General features: G+C 35.1%; 1 protein-coding gene across 4 annotated transcripts in view; it reads right to left on the bottom strand.

Annotated features, from left to right (window-relative positions):
- LOC110591405 (UDP-glucuronosyltransferase 2A1) overlaps nucleotides 1–25,323 on the bottom strand; it is a 57,876-nt gene that overhangs the window by 10,903 nt on the left and 21,650 nt on the right. For all 4 annotated transcript variants that reach the window (XM_021702305.1, XM_021702306.1, XM_044912712.1 and 1 more), the window contains one exon: nucleotides 846–994. In XM_021702305.1, the coding sequence (XP_021557980.1) occupies nucleotides 846–994 (149 nt within the window). The remainder of the gene's footprint in view (nucleotides 1–845; nucleotides 995–25,323) is intronic.

Raw genomic sequence — 25,323 nt, 5'->3', positions numbered from 1 at the left:
ATATTTTTATCATGTTTATCTATTATTCTCTTTTGTTTCAATATTGTCTTCTTCCAACACTTTTGGCTGTCCACATTTATTTGTTGGTGACTTTGGAATGTGGTATCCTTTTCATTTCAGAAAAAAACAGACATCATGATCTTAAAGAAGGAATTCAGGGTTTGGGTCTCTTAGTTCTATGACGTCTTTATTTTGATGACTCCTAATCTGTTTCTAATGCTCTTTGCTAAAACCTAGACCTTGCATTACCCAAATGATTACTAGAAATATTCACCTGAAACTTTATTTGGCTCCTTAAAGTGAATAGGTCCAAAAGTGAATTCATCGTTGTCATCTCAAAAGAGTTCTTCCATGAATTATTTTTTATCTCAGGAAGATCACTATTATCCAAGAAGAGCTACCTGATTCCATGTCTTCTGTCAATACTTACTTCTTCTTACTGACAAAACTCTGGAATCTACCTGAGAGTTCTCATGAAAGTATCTTTATCACTCAAACAATCAGAGTTAACTGTCCCAATTCATAACTCCATCATGCTTGTTAGGAAGACTATAGTAATCTCCTGAGTAATTTCCAAGGCCCTACCTTCCTGTTGCTTCAATCCAGTACCCAAACTGTAGACACACTGAAATTTTAACATGCTACTTGATTCACTTCTTTCTTTAGCCATAATGTCAAAGTGAAGTCTAAAAAAGGTAATACCAGTAATAAGAGACCCCTATGATTTGTAAAATAGGTTTGGAGTAGCAAACAGCATATCTCTGTTATTGAGACAGTACACCTTAAAGCAATATCAGCATTATCTCATAAGGTACAAAAGAAATCCTCCACTGTAATAGACCTACCTTAGGTAATGGTTTGGCAGGTTTACAATGCAACCCTCCTACAAACTCAAAATTAGGTAAGTATGGACGAGGAAATTCAAAATCCCAATACGTCCGAATTAACCAAATTTCTGCTTTCCCCATAATCTCACATAATGTAGTGGGTCTTCCTGGAGAAAATGAAAAAAGTTGTGTGAAGGTTATTTATATATATTTTTGTTGGGATACAATTTACACTAATTTACTAACAAGCTATTAAGGAAAAAATAAATCTATGTCTCCTAGATTATTTATCACATCTAGATGTTAAAAGGAAGGGGAAATTACAAATTTTAGGATTAGTCATTCCATTTCTTTGAAAAAAGTTGATGCTATTTTGATAAGGATTGCATTAAATGTGTAGATTGCTCTAAGTAGCATTGACATTTTCGCAATATTTGTTCTTCCAATCCATGAGCATAGAATGTTTTCCCATTTCTCTGTGCCTTCCTCAATTTCTTTCATGAGTATTCTACAGTTTTCTGAGTACAGATTCTTTGCCTCTTTGTTTAGATTTATTCCTAGGCATCTTATGGTTTTGGGTGCAATTGTAAATGGGATTGACTCCTTAATTTCTCTTTCTTCTGTCTTGTTGTTGGTGTATAGAAATGCAACTGATTTCTGTGCATTGATTTTATATCCTGACACTTTACTGAATTCCTGTATGAGTTCTAGCAGTTTTGGGGTGGAGTCTTTTGGGTTTTCCACATAAAGCATCATATCATCTGCAAAGAGGGAGAGTTTGACTTCTTCTTTACTGATTCAGATGCCTTTTATTTCTTTCTGTTGTCTGATTGCTGTGGCTAAGACTTCTAGTACTGTGTTGAATAGCAGTGGTGATAGTGGACATCCCTGCCCCGTTCCTGACCTTAGGGGAAAAGCTCTCAGTTTTTCCCCCATTGAGAATGATATTCGCTGTGGGTTTTTCATAGATGGCTTTTATATTGAAGTATGTACTGTCTATACCTACATTGTAAAGAGTTTTAATCAAGAAAGGATGCTGTACTTTGTCAAATGCTTTTTCTGCATCTATTGAGAGGATCATATGGTTCTTGTTCTTTCCTTTATTAATGTATTGTATCACATTGATTGATTTGCTGGTGTTGAATCAACCTTGCAGCCCAGGAATAAATCCCATAGGTCGTGGTGAATAATCCTTTTAATGTACTGTTGGATCCTACTGGCTAGTATTTGGTGAGAATTTCTGCATCCATGTTCATCAGGGATATTGGGCTGTAGTTCTCTTTTATGATGGGGTCTTTGTCTGGTTTTGGGATCAAGGTAATGTTGGCCTCATAAAATGAGTTTGGAAGTTGTCCTTCCATTTCTATTCTTTGAAACAGCTTCAGAAAAATTAGTATTATTTCTTCTTTAAATGTTTAGTAGAATTCCCCTGGGAAGCCATCTAGCCCAGGGCTCTCGTTTGTTGGGAGATTTTTGATTACTGCTTCAATTTCCTTAGTGGTTATGGGTCTGTTCAGGTTTTCTATTTCTTCCTGGTTCAGTTTTGGTAGTTTATACATCTCTAGGAATGCATCCATGTCTTCCAGATTATCAAATTTGCTGGCATATAGTTGCTCATAATATGTTCTTATAATTGTATTTCTGTGGTATTGGTTGTGATCGCTCTTCTTTCTGAAAAGACCCTGAATAATCAGAGGAATGTTGAAAAAGAAAAGCAAAGCTGGTGGCATCACAATTCTGGACTTCGAGCTCTATTACAAAGCTGTAATAATAAAGATAGTATGGTACTGGCACAAAAACAGACACATAGATCAATGGAACAGAGTAGAGAGCCCAGATATGGACCCTCAACTCTATGGTCAACTAATCTTCGACAAAGCAGGAAAGAATGTCCATTGGAAAAAAGTCTCTTCAACAAATAGTGTTGGGAAAATTGGACAGCCACATGCAGAAGAATGGAACTGGGCCATTTCCTTACACCACACACAAAAATAAACTCAAAATGGATGAAAGACCTAAATGTGAGACAGGAATCTATCAAAATCCTAGAGGAGAACACAGGCAGCGACGTCTTCAACCTCAGCCGCAGCAACTTCTTCCTAGAAACATCACCAAAGGCAAGGGAAGCAAGGGCAAAAATGAACTATTGGGATTTCATCAAGATAAAAAGCTTTTGCATGATAAAGGAAACAGTCAACAAGACCAAAAGACAGCCGACAGAATGGGAGAAGATACTTGCAAATGACATATCAGAGTAAGGGCTAGTATCCAAAATCTATAAAGAACTTATCAAACTCAACACCCAAAGAACAAATAATCCAATCAAGAAATGGGCAGAAGACATGAACAGATATTTCTGTAAAGAAGACATCCAAATGGCCAACAGACACATGAAAAAGTGCTCAACATCACTTGGCGTCAGGGAAATCTAAATCAAAACATCAATGAGATACCACCTCACACCAGTCAGAATGGCTAAAATTAACAAGTCAGGAAATGACAGATGGCGAGGATGCGGAGAAAAAGGAACCATCCTACACTATTGGTGGGAATGCAAGCTGGGGCAGCCACTCTGGAAAACAATATGGAGGCTCCTCAAGAAGTTGAAAATAGAGCTACCCTATGACCCAGCAATTGCACTGCTGGGTATTTACCCCAAAGATACAAATGTAGTGATCCAAAGTGGTAGGTGCACCCCAATGTTTATAGCAGCAATGTCCACAATAGCCAAACTATGGAAAGAGCCTGGATGTCTATCAACAGAGGAATGGATCAAGAAGATGTGGTATATATATATACAGTGGAATATTATGCAGCCATCAGAAAAGAATGAAATCTTGCCATTTGCAACAATGTGGATGGAACTAGAGGGTATTATGCTAAGGGTTGCTGGAATGGTAGGGGGAGGGAGGGATGGGGTGGCTGGGTGATAGACATTGGGGAGGGTATGTGTTATGATGAGCACTGTGAATTGTGTAAGACTGATGAATCACAGACCTGTACCTCTGAAACAAATAATACACTATATGTTTAAAAAAAAAAAAAAAAAAAGAAGGCGCCTGGGTGGCTCAGTTGGTTAAGCGACTGCCTTCGGCTCAGGTCATGATCCTGGAGTCCTGGGATCGAGTCCCGCATCGGGCTCCCTGCTCAGCAGGGAGTCTGCTTCTCCCTCTGACCCTCCTCCCTCTCGTGCTCTCTGTCTCTCATTCTCTCTCTCTCAAATAAATAAATAAAATCTTTAAAAAAAAAAAAAGAAGAAGATAGTAGGAAGGGAAAAATGAAAGGGGGGAATCGGAGGGGGAGACGAACCATGAGAGACTATGGCCTCTGAGAAACAAACTGAGGGTTTTAGAGGGGAGGGGGGTGGAGGGAAGGGTTAGCCTGGGGATGGGTATTAAAGAGGGCACATATTGAATGGAGCACTGGTATTATACACAAACAATGCATCATAGAACACTACATCAAAAACTAATGACATAATGAATGGTGACTAACATAACATAATAAAATAAAATAAACAGTTGAAGTATAAATTTATATAATCATTGTTGAAGTATAAATTTTTAAGCAAAGTCTGAGATTACGTGGTAGGGGAAAATATATAGTTTATACTTTATTTATACTATTGCTTTTATATAACAGGAGACATATACAAATGTTCATAACAGTAGCATTACATAAAAGCTGTATACAGCCAGAAGTCCATCCACAGAATAGCATGGTGTAGTTTCACAGTAAAACACTATCTATAGATAAAACTCTATCTATAGAGCTTAAAAAAAAAGAAAATACATTATTTCATCACCAAAAGAATATTGAGCATAAGTAGTCAATCTGTTTGTATTTCTATATTATTCAAAAAACTAAACAATAGTTTTGAGAGAATTGCATATAGACGGCAGATGCAAAATTTTCAAAATGTTCACCAAAGTCAGGCTTATAGTTTCCACTGGAAGAAGTGTGTTTCTAAGGTACTGGCAACAATCTATTTCTGAACTTGGTTATAGAGTATACAGAAGTTAATTTTATTATTTCTTTCAACTGTACACTTACATTTTATATACCTTTTTTGTTGGTATGATATTTTCTAAAATCTGAAAGTAGATGCATAATATTTTAAAATGGATATAAAATATTTTTATGTCTGTGTAAATTAGTTGAAAGTTCCTAAGTCAATTGATGGGTTTAAAATATATTTGTATTACATATTATAGAAAAAAGGCTTAAATTCCCTAATATGTTAGTTACAGGTCAGTAAGATAAATAGATCAGAAGAAAATGAATTACTATGCACCTCAGAAAAGGTCTGAGGATAAAGGCTAAATGATCCAGCAATTTTAGAGAACATTGTGGCAAGGATGTAAGTGCAATAAATTTAGGACAATATTTTTTGTAATACCAGATTTGGAACAAACCAAGTAGCTCTCACAACTAGACTAGTTCAATGATTTGTTACATCCATTAAAATGAATACTATTATGTGAATGTAAAGAATAATGTAAATTTCAAAATATTTTGTAGAAAGATGTCAAATCTAGATTTGGTGAGAAGAAAGGCAAAAATGAATATTTAGTAATTCTTCCTATTGAAAAAGAAAAAAAATGTATATAAATACTTGTGTTTAGTAATGCATAGATAATGTCTTGATGTAAAGACAAGAATAGTTAATAGTACATATTTAAGAGAAATATGAAGCCAATTATCATTCATTATATATATTTTTGTTCTGTTTAAGTTTTTTAGCCTTTTGTATTAGTTATTTTTATTATGAGATTGAGAATGAAGTTATACTCATGGTGCATTCAGAATTCCCTGATAAAGAACATGAGGGAATAAAGGAATGAAAATCAACAAAAATACATATAGCAAACAAACAAACAAACAAACCCGTTAAAGATGATAGAGTTAAAAATTTGCCATAGATCCTAAGGACTACATATATTCCATAATATTTATACACACAGAATCCTATAACTTTCCCCTATTTATCATAGTATGACAAATGTCCTAAAAATTATTGATTAGAACTGGAAAAGCATCTCTAATTATCAGAATATATTTATTTTTCTACGTCTTGCATTTATTTCTGAGAATAGGGTTGAGGCCCAAATCCTGTCTTCTTTACTTTAAATCCATAGAGCCCTACACACTGCCTACACTCAGGTAGTGCTTCCTGGTTCTAAAATTATTTATGGTGAAATCAGAATAGTATAAATTTAAATCATGTATAAAGCTAAGGTTTTTAAAGTGGATTCCTTTGAATATTAGTTTGTGAAACAAAGGATCTATTGGAAAGTCAGTGTTATGGACTGACTTGTGTTCCTCTAACATTCATGTTGAAATCTGATTATATTTTGAGATAAGTTCTTTAAAGTCAGAAAAATTCTTAAATTGAAATGAGGTCCTAAGAGTGGGTCTTAATCCAATATGACTGGTCTCCTTATAAGAAGAGGAAGAGACACTGGGTTTATGCACGCACAGAGAGAAGACCATGAGAGGATATAGCAGGAAAAAAAAAAAAAAAGCCACATACAAGCTAGGAGGACTGGCTTCTAGAGAAACCAGCTCTGGCAACACCTTCCTTTGTCTTGGGCTTCTAGCATCCAGAACTGTGAGAAAACAAATTTCTGTTGTTCATGCCACTTAGTTCATGGTATTTAGTTGTGGCAGACCTAGCAAACTAATACAATCAGGGAGTTAAATTAGTCAATATTTCTAATACTCCAAATGATCTTTTGCTTGTCAGTTCATGTTTCTTCATGATTCTCAAAAACAGTTGGAGTAGAAGCCAGCTTCAGTTGATGAAATCAAATAAGAGCTATATATATAAAACTTGCAAAGCAAAACCATTCCTTATTAGAAAAAGCAAGCAATTAAAAAATAGAATATGTGTAATTAGTGACATAAAAAAATGCTATCTTTCAACAACTCAAGCTCTAAACTTTTTTAGTTTTCTATTTAATTTTTCAGTTTTCTGTGTAGTACTCCCTTAAGAGGTATGAAACATCTAGAAAACTTTTCAGTATGACCACCTATGATGAAACAGTTCACATAAGACTTAATAAAGTTTCATCCCACATTTATGAAAGAGATAAGAATGGCAGGGAATGGTCCAACAGGGGAATAATACACATTTTGAATACAATAATCGATGAGTCTCAAAATTTGTGGGTCAAAATTCAGACAAAGTAAATCATATGCCAAAGTTAATCCCATCATTAATATAGTTCAGATTTCAGTTTATTACTGGAATCAGGCAAGGAGATTATCTTACTCTTACAACAAACATTACACTTTTTTGATCAATAAAAAGTCAAATCTCCTCCACTATGAAAACTCAGTGTACAAGACTTACTTGTGATATCCTATATCTGATAAAAAATACATCTTCCATTAGAGTGACATTTATTAGTGTGTTTTATATTTTTTTGTTTTGATAACAGTCTATTACGTATCAAGGTATCTTACAGAAATGGTTAGATGACTGTAAAAAAAGGGTAACCATGACAATATATTTCTTGCCTTTCCCTACCAATTAGTTATTGATAACAGTTCATTGCTATCACCTATAAAGTTTTATGTGGAAGGGAAATTTTTAAAACTTTTCATTTTCTAGACTTTTCTTAAACCTCCTAAGTTTCTTTACATAACTACTTTAGAATGAAAAGCAGTCTCTTACCTAATGCTTCACTGTAAAACTGGTCCCAAAACTGAGTGTCTGGCTGGTGGGTCCAGAAGTTAAAGAGAATGGAAAACATTACATTTTTTACCCTTTGCAGAAAGGTCATTCTGTCTGTCAGTACCGCCATGGTAACGGGCACATAGGAAAGTGGAGCTGGCAGTTTCCCACAGTATTTCTCCACATTGTCACCTATAGAAAACCTTATCGTGTACACAAAAGGGACTGTCAGTAACTCAGCCATCAGCTCTCCACAGTGTACCACAGGGTCTATGACCATTACATTGTAGTTGGTTGCCTGGAGTTTCTTCATGAATGACTGGTTGTGGATTACACTCTCACATAGGAGTTTTAAATATCCACTTATATTAAAAAGGAATTCTTGCAGTTTTATGGTTGACTGCCATCGTGGCAATGTTGGCATAACATTAGTAGCCATGTCTAAAAAACCACTGAATCTTTTTTCAGCAGTCTCTCTGTTATGTGGCATAGGGATCACCTCATATTTCAGTGTGGAAGACTTGTTGTAGTCCACGATGAAGCTCTCTGGAGAAACCAACACAGTCACCTCATGGCCCCTTTCCGTGAGTTTCTCCAGAAGAATCCTCATATTGAGCCAATGGCTCATGTCACAGGGCCACACCAGCACCTTCCCACAGAATCCACGGCCAATGTAGCAGAGCTGTAGCAGCACAATTGCTGAAATCCATTCTTAGATACCATGACAGCAATTCCCTCACACACTGCTTTACAAAGGTTAAATGTTTGCTGGGCACAGAAACGAAGAGGCAATTTAGATACAGATCAAGTTAAAAATTAATTTCTAGAGTTAGGAAATGTCTATGTGTAGAGAACTTTGTCATTGTTGATGGGACACAGTACTACAGAATATTTGTTCAGGAGGAGATATGAAATATTTAAATATTTTGGAGGATATAGCTGCAGCATTTTAGGAGTTAGTTTTAAATATATTAAAATAAAAATGATATATTTTAATTGACAATTTTTTTAAAGATTTTATTTATTTATTCATGAGAGGCAGAGGGAGAAGCAGGCTCCCAAGGAGCAGGGAGCCCAATGTGGGACTCGATCCCAGGATGCTGGGATCATGACCTGAGCCGAAGGCAGACGCTTAACCATCTGAGCCACCCAGGTGCCCGACAATTTTTAAATATAATAAAAGAACCCATTTAATTAAGTCTAGTAGATAATATGGTTTATCTCATAGAACATGATGATTGATAATTTGGGAAAACAAAAATGTAGATCTTGACATAAAGTTGGTTACATGCTAATATATGGATAAGATGCATACATCACATAATAACAGGAGGAATATGCTAAATATTATATTAAGATACAGCATTTCAGTGCCCCAGAAGATGCTGTCACCCCAATGTGAAAAAAATCACAAAAAGCTTCAGGATGTAGGGTGCATTTCACCTGAGCCCAGAAGCAAAGGTGATGGAAGGAGGGTTCTGAAAGAGCATGAAAGAACAGGAGAAAAAGAATGCTGATATAGAAATCATGGCCATTTATATATACAGTTATCATTTCAATATGTTTAGAGTGAAGGCCAACACAGAACAGTGCAGACAAGGAATATACTAGTTAAAACAGGACACTTTGGAGAGTCTTGAATGCTATACTCTGGGTTCAATTTTAATCTCCACAAAGAGGTCTACTGAGATTTTCAAGTCAGGTTTGGAAAATGATTATATGTGTCCTATAATGAAACTATTCTAGCTTCTAAATAGGATTTGAGTGGTAGAGAAAAAACAATGTGTAACGGGCTAAAAGTAAATATTAGGAAAGCAAGATCTGATGAGAGTATCAGGGAGAATATAATATTGGTTTGTGAATGGAAAGCATAGAATGATGGCTGTATGATTGATGAGAAGTGAGAGATGACTGGTAATTAAAAAACAATGAAGTGGGGGCGCCTGGGTGGCTCAGTCGTTAAGCATCTGCCTTCAGCTCAGGTCATGATCCCAGGGTCCTGGGATCGAGCCCCACATCGGGCTCCCTGCTCCGCAGGAAGCCTGCCTCTCCCTCTCCCACTCCCCCTGCTTGTGTTCCCTCTCTCGCTGTCGCTCTCTCTCTGTCAAATAAATAAATAAAATCTTTAAAAAAAAAAAAAAAAAAAAAAACAATGAAGTGCTCAGTTTATAGTTTGAGCAACCAGAGTATGATAATGACTAAGAAAAACCATGATATACAAAAAGAGTAGTAGCTGTGGAATGGTTTTTTGACCTGCAGTGTGTGAGTTAATAATTGGACATGTCTGTGGAAATATTGATTTGGCTATGAACACTAAAATCTCAAGGGAGGGGTAAATTTAGAAATTTAGATTTTGTGTCCAATCATCCGTCTATATTTCAACCCAATTTCAATTCCTCTACAGATCCTTTAATATTTCATACTTTCAAAAAGCAATTTTTATAAAATGATCTCACTGATATGTGGAATTTAAGAAAAAGGCAGAGGATCATAGGGGAAGAGAGGAAAAAATGAAACAAGACAAAACCAGAGAGGGAGACAAACCACAAGAGACTCTTAGTCTTAGGAAACAAACTGAGGGTTGCTGGAGGGGTGGGGAGGTGGAGGGATGGGGTGGCTGGGTGATGGACATTGGGGAGGGTATGTGTTGTGGTGGGTGTTCTGTAAGACTGATGAATCACAGACCTGTACCCCTGAAACAAATAATACATTGAATGTTAATTTAAAAAACAAACAAACAAAAACCAAAAACAAACAAACCAAAAAAGCAATTTTTACCCCACAGTGTATGCCAGATTCTGTACTATGCACAGGGCATAAACAAGAAAGATCATTTCCAGTTCGAAATGACTTCACAGATTACTGTAGAAAATGTCAGTTAAACCAATACTTATTTTACAGACATGAGGGGGATGGATCTTAGATGGTCAGGATGAATTGAGGAGGGCAAGCCCATAAAGGAAGTTGCTTAGTGGAGGAAGAGAATGATGAAATAATGCTTTAGCTAAGTCTTTAAGAGTGGTATTTAGCAAGTTGAAAAGCATCACTTGGAAGTAAAAGAGAATACTAATATATCTGTGTTCTAAGAAGTATGACATAGTTATATCAATGCTATATTCAGTTACAAAATTCTATCAAAATATTTGACAACGACATATTGAAATTTCAAATCCCTTGAGAGTTTTTCTGTTGTCCTAAAGAGATGATCAAAAGTAGAACTGTTTAGAAGATGCAAAGATAAATCTAGGGTCAAATCTCCAATCAACCCTGCTCAATTAGAATTTGTTTATAAGGAAACAAGGGTTCATGACTGCGAACCAGCAAAACCAACAGAAAACACAAATATTAACACAGTGATTTGAAATATTATTATTATTTGAAATGAGATATAAAATTATTTTGTTTAATATGTTTGAGCAAAACCTGAAAACATAAGCAAGGAACAAGAGATTAAAAAGAATAATTGTGAAAATTTGCTAAAGAGCCAAAGAGAATTTCTAGAAATTATAAATTCAACAAATGAAATTTAAAGAGTAAATTAGACACAGCTGTAGAAATAAACAGTGACCCAGAAGAAGAATCTAAAGATATCACTTAGAATTAAGTTCTGAATAAAAAACATGGAATAGAAAACATGATAGAACAGTTAAGAGACATGGAGAATAGACTAAGATATCCAAATCTAGTTGTTGGTTTGACCTACTTGGTGTCTCCTCTCTCAACTCCCTTTCTACTCTATGGAGTAGTAAATCTGGTCCTTTTCAATGCAACCAGGCTGCACAACTAAGCCCCATGTTTAAGTTCTTTCAACCAAATCTCCCAGTTTCTTTTAATTTTTTATCATCATTTTAGGCATAAGAAAGTTACAAATGAAGTATAGAGACTTCCATATACCCTGCAGTAATTATTACTATGCTATTTGCCTAATGGTGATTTACTGTTTTCATGATTTCTTCTGTAGTTGTTAATTGGAATTTTACTGTAAAGGATTGTGAAAGTATGTGTAAATATATGGTTAGTATGATTTGCATAGACTCACGGTAACTCCCTACAAGATATTTATTAATTACATAGGGAGGATCTTGAAAGACACCATTTTAACTAAGTGATCACAATTATTGTCACTAGGACTAATCTGTCTATATTATGTGCCTCCTGATACGCCACACTGTAAAGGACACAAGACTGCTTCTGTAACATTCTACCAAAAATGCATAATCTCTCTCTAATCATGAAAAAATATCAGAAAAACCCAAATTAAAGGATATTCTAAAAAAAATAACTAGCCAGTACTCTCCATAAACAAGAGGCAAAGAAATACTGTGACAACTGTCATAAGTTGGAAAAAATAAGGACACTGGACAAATAAATTCAAGAGGAGAGTCTGGATTATATATCAGAAAGAAATAAGAACATTAGGATAATTGACAATGTTTTAATAAGGATTCCTAGTTTTGACCATTTTATTATGGTAATGTAAAAGATTAATATTAAAAACTTAGTCAATTAAAAATCTTTCATTCTATTTCTATTAATTGGAATTTAAGAAATTGGCTGTTTATTACAATTATTTATTTACTTGTATCAGTATAACTCATAAATTTATTTTAGTTTATATATTTTATTCAGTTATTATCATTATTATTTTATTGCTCAAAGTGTCCCAGATTTTGGAAACTGTTTTATATATTGATTTCTATGTCCTTTTGATATGACCCCATTCTTTTATTTTTAGTTTTTTAGAGATTTTATTTATTTATTTGAGAGAGAGAGAACACGAGTAGGGGGAGGGGCAGAGGGACAAGCATACTCCCTGCTGAGAGGCGGGGCCTGACATGGGCCTCCATCCCAGGACCCTGAGATCATGACTTAAGCAGAAATCAGATGCTTAACCGACTGAGCCACTTAGGCACCCCGGACCACATTCTTTTAAAGCATTTTTTTTACTTTCTGTTACCACAAGATACTTCTGGTTCTACTATTTTCACTGCCTCAACCTTAAAACCAACCAAGTCTCCAAAGAGCACTATTTCATTTTATTAGATAATGGCATTTATTATTTCACTCATATGTGGAATTTAAGAACAAAACAGATGAACATACAGGAAGGAAAATAAAAGAGAGAAGGAAGCAAATCCCTGCTCATTGTGTTTTTTTCTTTTTTTTAAGATTTATTTATTTATTTATTTTAGAGAGAGAGCACGTGCGAGCAGCGGGAGGGGCAGAGAGAGAGGGAAAAAATCCTCAAGCAGACTTCCTGTTGAACGTGGAGCCTGACTCAGGGCTCCATCTCACAACCCTGGGATCCAAGAGTTGAATGCTTAACTGACTTTGCCACTCGGGCACCCAAAGAGACTCTTAACTATAGAGAACAAACTGAGGGTTTATGGCGGGAGGTAAGTGGGGGATGGGCTAAATGGGTGATGGGTTTAAGGAGGGCACTTGTGAAGAACACTGGGTGTTATAGGTAAGTGATGACCCACTAAATTCTACACCCAAAACCAATTTTATCATATATGTTAACTAACTAGAATTTAAATAAAATCTTAAAAAAAATAAAGTTAAGAAAAATTTTTCAAAAAATCAGGATGAGTATGCTAAGTGTGTTCATTGCTACTTAAATGTTAGTTTTTTTCAGCAGATGAAACTAGTAAATACAATTGCACATCCTAATACTGTCATATATGCCTACCTATAGTTACTTCTATATCTAGCCTTTTCTGTTTATTCCCAAGTCCTTTCAACAGTGAGAAACCTGTCTCCCAGCACCACTCTGTACTTACTTATCTGGTCAGTTTTAGTAAACACATAAAATAGTTTTAGGATTGTTAGGCCATAGACCTGTAAAAAATTTTTTTGCAACCAGACAATATTTGCCTTATAAATTTATCTTTTTTTTAGATTTTATTTATTTATTTATTTGAGAGAAGGAGAGAGAGTATAGGGAGGAGCAGAGGAAGAAGGACAAGCGGACTCCACATTGAGCATGGAACCGGATGCAGGGCTCGATCCCATGACCCCAAGATCATAACCTGAGCCGAAATGAAGAGTGGGCTGCTTAGAGCCACCCAGGCGCTCCTATATTTATCTCTTAATAGAATTGAGACAGCAGTCAAATTCCCTTGCACAAAGTAAATAGTACACCCATATGATTTTACAGGTATACTCTAGCAAAATTACAAGTAATAAATCTTATTCCATAGGCTGGGGGGGGGGAGGGGGTAGAAATATTCACTTCATTCATTCCAAAAAGGTAATACAGTCTTATTAGAAAAGGAATGAAGGAGAAACATTCAGGATCTGCAGGAATTCATAGTGCCTGGCTAGAGAAGATTTAATAAACACATGCCTCTTTGGATAAGACTAGTTGAAAAGCAAAGAAGCAGTGTCTGGAAAACTGGGCCCCTTTAAGGTTTCTGGGCTGAAAACAGGCAGATTCTTGTTGGGGCTCAATGCACTCATCCAGGGAGTAAATGCTTGACTTAGGAGAAACATTTATCTTTGGAGGTCACGCTCTCCATGCACTCCCTGTCTGCACGCCCATCAGGAGCCAGCTTGTTCTGTTCACACAATACTCCCTTATGCCACTGTGCCGATTATTACAGTTTCATATTCCTTCTTGTTTTTCGTATTCCCTTGTTGTATTGATAACATTCACAATAAAGGCGGAGGCAGAGTGTGGCTCGGGACCTTTCACCACTAGAGCGTCTGGTCCCCAGGCCTCTCCTTTCTCCTTCTAAGGTGTCTGGAGTAATCTTTCCATTCACCGTCTCAGGGTTTGCTGGCCAAACCCAAGGATCTATAATCACTCATGAAAACAAAGGTGAGTATTTCTATTTCTATCAAAACATGAGCAAAATGGACTCAACGATGAACAAGAAATATAAAATATTAGTATTGCATTGTGATAAGTTCAATGATAGAAGAAAACTCTTCATTGTTATATACACTGTTTGCAGATTAAAAGAAAAAGAGAAAACCTTATTACTATTTCATTAATGGATAAAAAAAGCATTTGGTAAAACCTTAAATTTTCAATGAAAAACATTTCTTTTTTTTAAATTTTATTTTATTATATTATGTTAGTCACCATACATCATTAGTTTTTGATGTAATGATCCACATTTCTTATAAATTAGAGAAGGAAACTTCTTTGAACTAATATGAATAGTTATATATTTAACTTTGTTTTAATGAAAGGAAAAAATTAAAAGCATTCCCTTTAAAATCTAATATGAGATTGCCCTAGAATGACCACTTCTATTTAATATTAAGTGGAAAGTCTCAGTCATCACAAGAATAATATATTAAATACTAAGAACTAAAAAGAATATAACTGCCGTAACTTTCAAATGCTCTAATTGTCTATATTGAAATTCAAAGAAACCTACAGCCACTACCTGTTAAAATTCTGCATAGAGACAAGCTTTCAGTTTATATATATATAAGTTATTATGAGTTATAAATATTATATATAATATATATAGATATGTTAAACATCTGATGCTATAATATTATAATACCATGGTCAATATATATAATGTTACATATATTATGATATAAGATGTTATACGTATGTGCTGTTTTTTAAGTTGAACATATGTGTATTTAACTATATAATACAGAATACTACTTTATATAGATTGATATGTTCCACTTTAAAAAACACTATTGGGGCACCTCGGTGGCTCAGTGAGTTAAACATCCTACTCTTTTTTTTTTTTTTTTTAAGATTTTATCAATTCATTTGACAGAGAGAGAGAGAGAGCATGCACACAAGCAGGGGAAGCAGCAGGCAGAGGGAGAGGGAGAAGCAGGCTTCCCACTGAGCAGAGAGCTCTGACATGGAGCTCAATCCCAGGACCCTGGGATCATGACCTGAGCCAAAGGCAGACACTTAACCGCTTCACTGACTGAGCCACCCAGGTGCCCCTTAAATGTTCTACTCTTGATTTCTGTTCAGGTCATGATCTCAGGGTCATGAGATGGAGCCCCATGTCAGGTTCCCTGCTGAGTGCAGAGCCTGCTTAAGATTCTCTCTCTCCCTCTCCCTCTCCCCTTCCCCACTCTCTAAAAAAAAAAATACAATAAAAATTAAAAAACTATCAACAACATCACTATGAACATAGATACACACACACATATATGATATTGATGATTTTGGAATCAGAAAGTCATAAGAATAACAAGTAAACCATTATGAATAATTTAGTAAAACAATGCAATTCATGACTGCAATGTCAATTTCTTTGTAAAATGTTTTCTCCATACCCCGTAATCTTAAATATGTAAGTATAGCAAATATTCCAAATATAGCATGGAAGTATTTTATTTTAATTTATTTCCCAGATTTAAATGAATTTTGAGTAGATATTGAGGATTATGTAAAAATAAATGAGCTCAAGTCCTACCTAGTGTGTTGGAACTTTTATGAGAATTTATTCTGGTAGAGGCTTACCTTTCTCTTTGTTTTAAAGAGGATTTACCAATAATAACAGCTCAATCTAAACATGGACATTCCTCCAGCATTTTTTCTCCTATATTTCTGAGGCAGCTGGAATGGAACCACATGCATCCAGACCCTTACAAAGTTTCCTTTTCCCCAGATGTGCTTTGGGTCATCTTATTTTCCACTCCCACCTCCATCCCATTACAGTCATGCTGACAATGCCAAAGCTATCTTTGTCATTTCCCCAGGACCATAAGCCATCATTTTCTTGCACCACTACTATGCCATCTCCTACTTTTTACAATCTTCATTAGAGTTCTGCAGATTTTATGATATTTGCATTTTCCATTTGGAATCCCTACAAATCAATTCAAATATTGATCTCCCTCACACTAAGTAGAAGAAGTTTATAAACAGGGAATTATGAAATAAGCATCTAAAAAAAAACTCCAAGAGAAATGCAAATAAAATGATGTGGATTTTCAATGGTAAAACTGATTAAAAAATTAAAACCACTGATCATAGCTGAGTTGTCAAGGACATACTAAAATTCTACACCTCAAGTATTTCATTTGGTTAGTAGCTTGGTATTACTTAGGACAAAACCATGAATACAATCCTATGGCTTGGAGAAATCACTCAAGAACTGGTACTGCAGTGCACACACCATGCACACACAATTGCATTATATATCAGTTATACACATATCGATGTGAAAAATGATTACATTGTGGTGTTTACCAAAGAATCCATGACTAAGTGACAGAATAGTACTTAAACACTCTTAATAACTGGCATGTGTTTTCTGTATGGGATCCCCCACTCCCTAGTTATAGAAAACATTAATGTAACTTTCTTTACTGTTCACTTTTGAAGGAATTTTTTGTCATCTTCCTACTCTGGAAAAGAAAATCAGTGTTACCTGATTCAATATCAAATGATTTTTTTTTTTTTGTCTTCCCATTGACTTCTTTGTCTAAAAGCAGGGAACTAAGGCTTGAGTTAATCCTAGAACCACAAGGATTTCTATGAGATATTTAGTGATATTAGTTGGGTGGACTTTGGGAGTAAATAGACGTAGTTTATGTATTGGGCAAAATGATGTTTATGAATGAGAGACTTAATTTTTTTCAACTTTTATTTCATTATCCATAAAAATGGAATTAATGATAATAATTTGTTAGTGTACTAGGAAGATCATAATAATAACAAATGTTTAGAAAGGTGCTTCAGTGGAGGGTTAAATCATCAGAGATTTTATTTATTTAGTTATTTAAAAATTTTTTTCTTTTCTTTTTTTAAAATTTTATTTTATTATGTTATGTTAGTCACCATACAATACAACATTAGTTTCTGATGTAGTGATCCACGCTTTATTGTTTTCGTGTAACACCCAGTGTTCAATGCAGTACATGCCCTCCTTAATATCCATCACCAGGCTAACCCATCCCCCCACCCCCCTCCCCTCCAGAACCCTCAGTTTGTTTCTCAGAGTCCATAGTCTCTCATGGTTCGTCTCTCCCTCTGATTCCCCCCCCTTCATTTTTCCCTTCCTTCTTCTAATGTCCTCCATGCTATTCCTTATGTTCCACAAATAATAAAATCTAAACTGAAGATTGTGCCACAAGAAAGTAAGCCATCCACAGATTAACCACTTAGACACTGATATTGAGAAATAGGTTAGTGACATTTGCACATTCCAAAGTATAACAGAATTCATAATATTATTTTGAACAATAGTATTATTAACATAATCATAAAATTGACAGACAAGAAAAATATGCTTAGTATGGAAAATAGAAATTAAGAATGAAAGTTACATGTTGATTTTCATTTTTTTATTATTTTTTATTTTTTTAAAGATTTTATTTATTTATTTGACAGAAAGAGACACAGCGAGAGAGGGAACACAAACAGAGGGAATGGGAGAGGGAGAAGCAGGCTTCCCGCTGAGCAGGGAGCCTGAAGAGGGGCTCAATCCCAGGACCCTGGATCATGGCCTAAGCCAAAAGCAGATGCTTAATGACTGAGTCACGTAGACGTCCCACCTGTTGATTTTTATTTAGCTGGCTGGGTTTGGAAAGATGTGGAGAAAATATCTAGAAGAATATACAACTTAGAATTTAAAGGGTGCAGCAAATATAAGATGATTTTTAAAATTTTAAAGTTTTTATTCAATTCTAGTTAGTTAACATACAGTGCAATATTAGTTTCACATGTACAATATAATGATTCAACACTTCCATACAACACACAGTGCTCATCACAAGTGCTCTCCTTAATTTCCATCACCTATTTCACCCATTCCCCCCACCAACCTCCCCTCCAGTAACCCTCAGTTTGTTCTCTATAGTCAAGAGTCTATTTCTTGGTTTGCCTCTCTCTCTTTTTTTTCCTCTTTGCTCATTTGTTTTGTTTCTTAAATTCCACATATGAGTGAAATCATACGGCATTTGTTTTTCTCTCACTAACTTATTTTGCTTAACATAATACTCTCTAGCAACATTCATGTTTTTGCAAATGGCAAGATTCACTCCTTTTTATGGCTGAGTAATATTCCAATGTATAGATATACCACATCTTCTTTATCTATTCATCAGTTGATGGACACTTGGGCTCTTTCCATAATTTGGCTATTACAGATAATGCTGCTATAAACATCGGGGTGCATGTATTCCTTTGAATTAGGATTTTTGTATTCTTTGGGTAAATACTTAGTATAATTGCTGGATTGTAGGGTAGTTCTATTTTTAACTTTTTGAGGAATATCCATACTATTTTCCAGAGTGGCTGTACTAGTTTGCATTCCCACCAACAGTGTAAGAGCGTTCCCTTCTCCATATCCTTGCCAACTCCTGTTGTTTCTTGGGTTGTTGATGTTAACCATTGTGACAGGTGTGAGGTGGTATCTCATTGTAGTTTTGATTTATATTTCCCTGATGATCAGTGATGTTGAGCATCTTTTCATGTGTCTGTTGGCCATCTGGATGTCTTTGGGAAAATGTCTATTCACGTCTTCTGCCCATTTTTTAGTTGGATTATTCATTTTTTGGGTGTTGAGTTTTGAAGTTCTTCATGTATTTTGGGTACTAACCTTTTATCAGATACATCATTTGTAAATATCTTCTCCCATTCCATAGGTTGTCTTTTAGTTTTATTCATTTCCTTCACTGTGCAGAAGCTTTTTATTTTGATGAATGCTAACAGTTTATTTTTGCTTTTGTTTCCCTTGCCTCAAGAGATATCTAGTAAGAAGTTGCTATGGCCAATGTCAAAGAGGTTACTGCCTGCATTCTCCTTTAGGATTTTTATGGTTTCCTGTCTCACATTTAGGTCTTTAATTCACTCTGAACTTATTTTTGTGTTTGGTGTAAGAAAGTGGTCCAATTTCATTCTTTTGCATGTTGCTGTCCAGTTTTCCCAACACCAGTTGTTAAAGAGACTCTTTTTCCCATTGGATATTCTTTCCTGCTTTGTCAAAGATTAATTGACCATATAGTTGTGGGTTCATTTACGGGTTTTCTATTCTGTTCCATTGATCTATGTGTCTATTTTTGTGCCAGTGCCATACTGTTCTGATCTACCATTGTATCATACAGAATAGTTTCACTGCTTTAAAAATCCCCTGTGCTCTGTCTATTCATCTTTTCCTCTCCTAATCGTTGATAGCCACTGAACTTTTTACTGTCTTCATTCTTTGCCTTTTCCTGACTATCATATAGTGGGAACCATACCACATGTAGCCTTTCCAGGCTGGCTTCTTTCACTTACTAATATACATTTACAGTTCCTCCATGTCTTTTCACAGCTTGATAGCTCATTTCTTTTTAGTGCTGAATAATATTCCACTGTCTGGATCTACCACAGTATATCTATCCACTCACCTACTGAAGGGCATGTTGGTTGCTTCCAATTTGGGCAATTATGCATAAATCTGTTAACACATCAATGTGCAAGGTTTCCTGTGAACATAAGTTTTAAACTCCACTGGGGAAATACCAAGGGGCATAATTCCTGGATCATATAGTAAGATTATGTTTAGTTTGGTAAGAAAATGCCAAATGTCTTCAAAAGTGGCTGTTCCATATTGCACTTCCACTAGCAATGAATGAGAGTTCCTGTTACTCCACATTCTCATTAGCATTTGCTGTAGTCTGTGTTCCACATTTTGGCCATTCTAATAAGTGTGTAGTGGTATCTCGTTATTGTTTTAAATTACATTTCTCTGATGACAAATGATGTGGAGCATCGTTTTATATGCTTATTTGCAATCTGTCTATCTTCTTTGGTAAGGTGTCTGTTAATGACTTTGGCCCATATTTTAATTGGGTTATATGTTTTCTTACTGTGGAGTTTTAAGAGTTCTTTTTACACTTGTAACTGTTCTTTATCAAACATGTCCTTTACAAATATTTTCTCCCAGTCTAGAGATTGTTTTCTTATTCTCTTGACATTGTCTTTCACAGAGCCGAAGTTTTTAATTTTAATGAAGTACAGCTTAAAAATTACTTCTTTCATGGATTGTGTCCAGAAGGGAAGACATAGCATAATATTACAAAGTTAAAAAGAATTAAGTTTGTCAGGTTAATGAGGCACCTGTATTTAAAATGTAGTAATTTTTTTTCCATAACTAGAGGTAATTCCTTCCTAATCTATAAGTAGCATAATTCTAATATTGCACCATTAAACTGACATGTGGATCAAAATATTTCTTTTCAAATTTCTGTTTGAAATGTTGCCTTCATAAAATATACAGCATGGTTAGGTATCTAATTTCTATTATCTTTACTAAAGGCTAGAAAAGTGTGATACATCAGGGATCCAGTATTTCCTTGGATGCCCCATTCTCAAATGTTAATAAAAAACATGCCGACAGGGTACCTGGGTGGCTCAGTCAGTTAAGCATCTGACTCTTTTCAGTTCAGGCCATGATCTTAAGGTTTTGAGATTGGGCTCTGTGCTGGGCATGGAGCCTGCTTAAGATTCTGTCCCTCCCCTTGTGCCCCTCCCCCCTCACCTCTCTGTCCTAAAAAAACAAAAACAAAAACAAAACATGATGGCCTTTGTGTTTTCCATTTTTAATAGTGTCCAAACGGTCTTAAATTTCAGATTTAGTACACATTTACATTATCTGTGAAATATATAAGCAGTCAAAGTCATGAGACATACAGAACAGTTGGCCTGATCTAAAAATACTAAATTCTAAAAGCAATTACTAATTTTTAATCAAAGAAATTTATGAATACTATATGAGATACTCAATTGTTACTTTTCATTTTCTTTTCTTTTTCCTTCTCTTTTATATAGGTATCCAGTGCATAAGAGACATTTTATTGAAATTTCAAGCATCCTGTTGCAGTGTTTAAGATTATTAGATGGCATAGTATTTCCTAGAAAATGATCTTTCCTAGAAGGTAAACTTTATCATAGTATCTTGGAAGATGTTGGGAAAGGAGAGCCATTCTATCCATTTGACTTTTCAGAAGTATTTAAAAAGTAACAATTTTCCTGAAGAGTAAAAAATGATGTATGTTGGAAATGCATATATTGATAATATACATAAGTGGAGATGGGAGTGTTGTAGCTATAAAAATGAACTACAGAGGAGGGCATTTATTTATTGCCCAAGATTTCTCTTGGGGAATAGATTTCTCCAAGAGAGAGAAGCTTCTGCTTTACTAAGAAAATAATTTGTATATGCTTGCATTTGTATCTGGGTATAATATTTATAGGCCCAGATACTAGGTCTGCAGCATGTGTTGGAGAGTACAACATTTTTCAGCATAACAAAACTTGTTTCCATGAACTTTATATTAATATAAATTCATATTAATGAATCAAAGCTGGTGTCATAAAGGGATCTGCCAGAGGTTATCTGGACCTGACTATCACAGGCTCATGAAAGTTAATTGTTAATTTCTACGTGTTTTTCCAAGCTGGTTGTTACATCACCACTAGCTTGAAATTAGTCAAGGTGGGAGGAGTTACACTACAGATATTAATAAATGTTATACAAATGTGTTTTTTTTTTCTTTTTACACCACAGAAAGCCAATTGTTAAACATTTATAGCACATCACTGGATACCAAAGTGCAAAAAAGAGAGTGCATATGTAGAGGTAGAAGCAAAATAAAGGTCCAGGATTTAACAAATGGAGTACCTCAAACCTAGAAGCCTTTTTATTCATTTTCTATTATTAAATGACAAACTATCCAAAGCCTTATAAGTCTTAAAACAACAACTTTCTATTTACCTCTGACTCTGCGCACAATTCTGATCTAGTCTAAGCAGAGCTATTCTGTGCTGACCTTTTTTATGATCACATGAATCTAAGTCATCAAAAGGCTAGCTGATACTAGAGGTCATCACACGCATGTTTTGCAGTTGTTTGGCTCATATCTTTGTGGGTAAATACCCTGAGCTGTGTGTCCCTCGTCATTCAGCAAGCTAGGAGGTTAAATCACAAAACGAAAAGTTCACAGCAACATTCTTGGACCTTGAGGACATCATGCTAAGTGAAACAGGTTAGAGAAGGAAAAATACTGTATGATCTCACTTATATGTAGAATCTAACAACAACAACAAAGAAAAGAACAAGCTTATGGATACAGAGAACAATTGCTGGTTGCTGGAGGCACGGGGTGAGTGAAATGGGTAAAGGGAGTCAAAAGCTCCAAACTTCCAGTTATAAAATAAATACTCATGGGGCTGTATGCCCCATGCATGCTGTAATGTACAGCACAGTGACTATAGTTAATAATATTGTATTGCATATTAGAAACTTGCTAAGAAAGTAAATCTTAAAAGTTTTCATCACTCATGGGGCGCCTGGGTGGCTCAGTTGGTTAAGCGACTGCCTTCGGCTCAGGTCATGATCCTGGAGTCCCGGGACGAGTCCCGCATCGGGCTCCCTGCTCAGCAGGGAGTCTGCTTCTCCCTCTGGCCCTCCCCCCTCTCATGCTCTCTCCATCTCATTCTCTCTCTCAAATAAATAAATAAAATCTTTAATTAAAAAAAAAAGTTTTCATCACTCAAAAAAATTCTGTAACTATGTATAGTGATAGATGTTAACTAGACTTACTGTGGTGATTATTTTGCAATATATACAAATATTAGATCATTATATTGTACACCTGAAACTAACATAATGTTGTATGTAATTCTACCTCAATTAAATAAATAAAAATAAAAATTTTTAAAAATTTAAAAATTATGGAGCCAGAATTTGGTCTATGGAATGTTCTTTCAAAACTTACAACTATTTTAAAGGAAACTTGACAAAGGTTCTCAAATTTGGCAATAATTCTGAAAGTTTATCTGATATGACCCAAAAGCAAGTTGTGAAGCAGAAAAAATTTTTTCTTTAATTATCAATAGTAAAAAATAAATTTTGATCCACCATGCTAGAGAGCAGGTTGAATTATCCTTATTTTCTATAGAAAATAGAATTATAAAATGTCATGTGAATAAGACAATTAAAGAATATTCAGCCAAAGAAATTACAAAAAAAGGTTATAAAGAAATGCCAGGAAGTAAATTTAAAAATGTGATTTTTTCTGGATTTTGTGTTGCTTATGGTATTTGTCAGTTTTTACAAAATCAATATTTTGTAAAGGTTTCTTATTCTAAATAAATATTTCCATTAATATATATATATATATATTTAAATATTACAGAGCAGGGAGAGTAAGCTGCTTGCAAGAGGCCACTTGTATTACATTCACTAAAGTCACATTGGCCAAAGCAAGATAAATAGCCAAGACCAGAGTCAGCATGGAAGATGACTACATATGGGCATATGGGAATGCATTACAGGGAAAGTAGAAAAATCATAATAAAAAGGAACTCTAAAAATGTAAAGAGAGTAGATATAAAGAAGACACTTTGAGGGGCAGCTGGGTGCCTCAGCCAGTCGAGCAACTGACTCTTGATTTCAGTTCAGGACATGGTCTCAGGGTCATGAGATGGAGCCCCGTATAAGTCTCTGAAGGGAGTCTGCTTGAGATTCTTTCCCTCTCCCACCGTTTCTCCCTCTACCCCTCCCCTGGCTCATGTGTGGTCTCTCTCTCTCTCAAATAAATAAATAAATCTAAAAAAAAAAAGACACTTAAAAAGCCAGTTACCAGGACTCTAAGAAAATACATTTGATGACTTAAGGATGGATAAATTATATTATCTCTCTATCTATCATCTATCTATCTATCTATCATCTATGTAACATTAACCAAAATTGACAGAAGTCAAAAAAGAAAGCTTCTAAATTTTAAGAAGTATATATATTGCCAAACACTCTCCTGCAATAAATTCCCCAGCTCAAGTGGAAACCACGCGGATGCCAACTCTCAGCATTCCTATTCAACATAGCACTGGAAGTCCTAGTAAAAGCAGTCAGACAAGAAAAAGAAATAAAAGACATCTGAATTAGAAAAGAGGTAGTAAAATTTTCTCTGCTTGAAGATGACATCATTTTATATATAGAAAATTTTAAAGACTCCACCAAAAATCTGTTAGAACTAATAAATGAATTTAGTAAAAATGCAGGATACAAAATCAACATACAAAAATAAGTTGTTTTTATACACTAACAACAAAATAGCAGTAAAATTAATTTTTAAAAATTATTTTTATCCTATTTACAAAACAGTACCAAAAATAATAAAATACTTAGGAATAAATTTAACCAATAAAGTGAAAGATCTGTACATGGAAAACTTTATTATTTTTTACTTTTAATTCCAGTATAGTTAACATACAGTGTTATATTAGTTTCTGGTGTGCAATATAGTGTTTGAACAATTCTATACATTACTCAGTGCTCATCACGATAAATGTACTTTTAATTCCCTTCAACTATTACATCCATCCCCTCCCATCAACTCCCCTCTGGTAACCATCAGTTTGTTCTCTATAGTTAAAAGTGTCTCTTTTTTCTTTCCTTCTTTGTTTTGTTTTTTAATCTTTTTCTAATTTATTTGATAGAGAGAGACACAGCAAGAGAGGGAACACAAGCAGGGGGAGTGGGAGAGGGAGAAGCAGGCCTCCCGCTGAGCAGGGAGCCCAATGCAGGGCTCAATCCCAGGACCCTAGGATCATGACCTGAGCCTAAGGCAGACACTTAACGACTGAGCCACCCAGGCGCCCCTGTTTTGTTTAAATTCTACATGTAAATGAAATCATATGGTATTTGTCCTCTGACTAAATCATTTCACTTAGCATTATACCTTCTAGATCCATCCAGATTGTTGCAAATGGCAAGATTTCATTCTTTTTCATGGCTGTACAGCATTCCATTGTGTGTGTATCTATTCATTTATTAATGGACACTTGGGTTGCTTCCATAATTTGCTGTTGTAAATAATGCTTTAATA

This window comes from Neomonachus schauinslandi, chromosome 2 (genome assembly GCF_002201575.2).
Source record: "Neomonachus schauinslandi chromosome 2, ASM220157v2, whole genome shotgun sequence".
NCBI lineage: Eukaryota > Metazoa > Chordata > Mammalia > Carnivora > Phocidae > Neomonachus > Neomonachus schauinslandi.
This window is presented reverse-complemented; position numbering and strand designations above follow the sequence as displayed.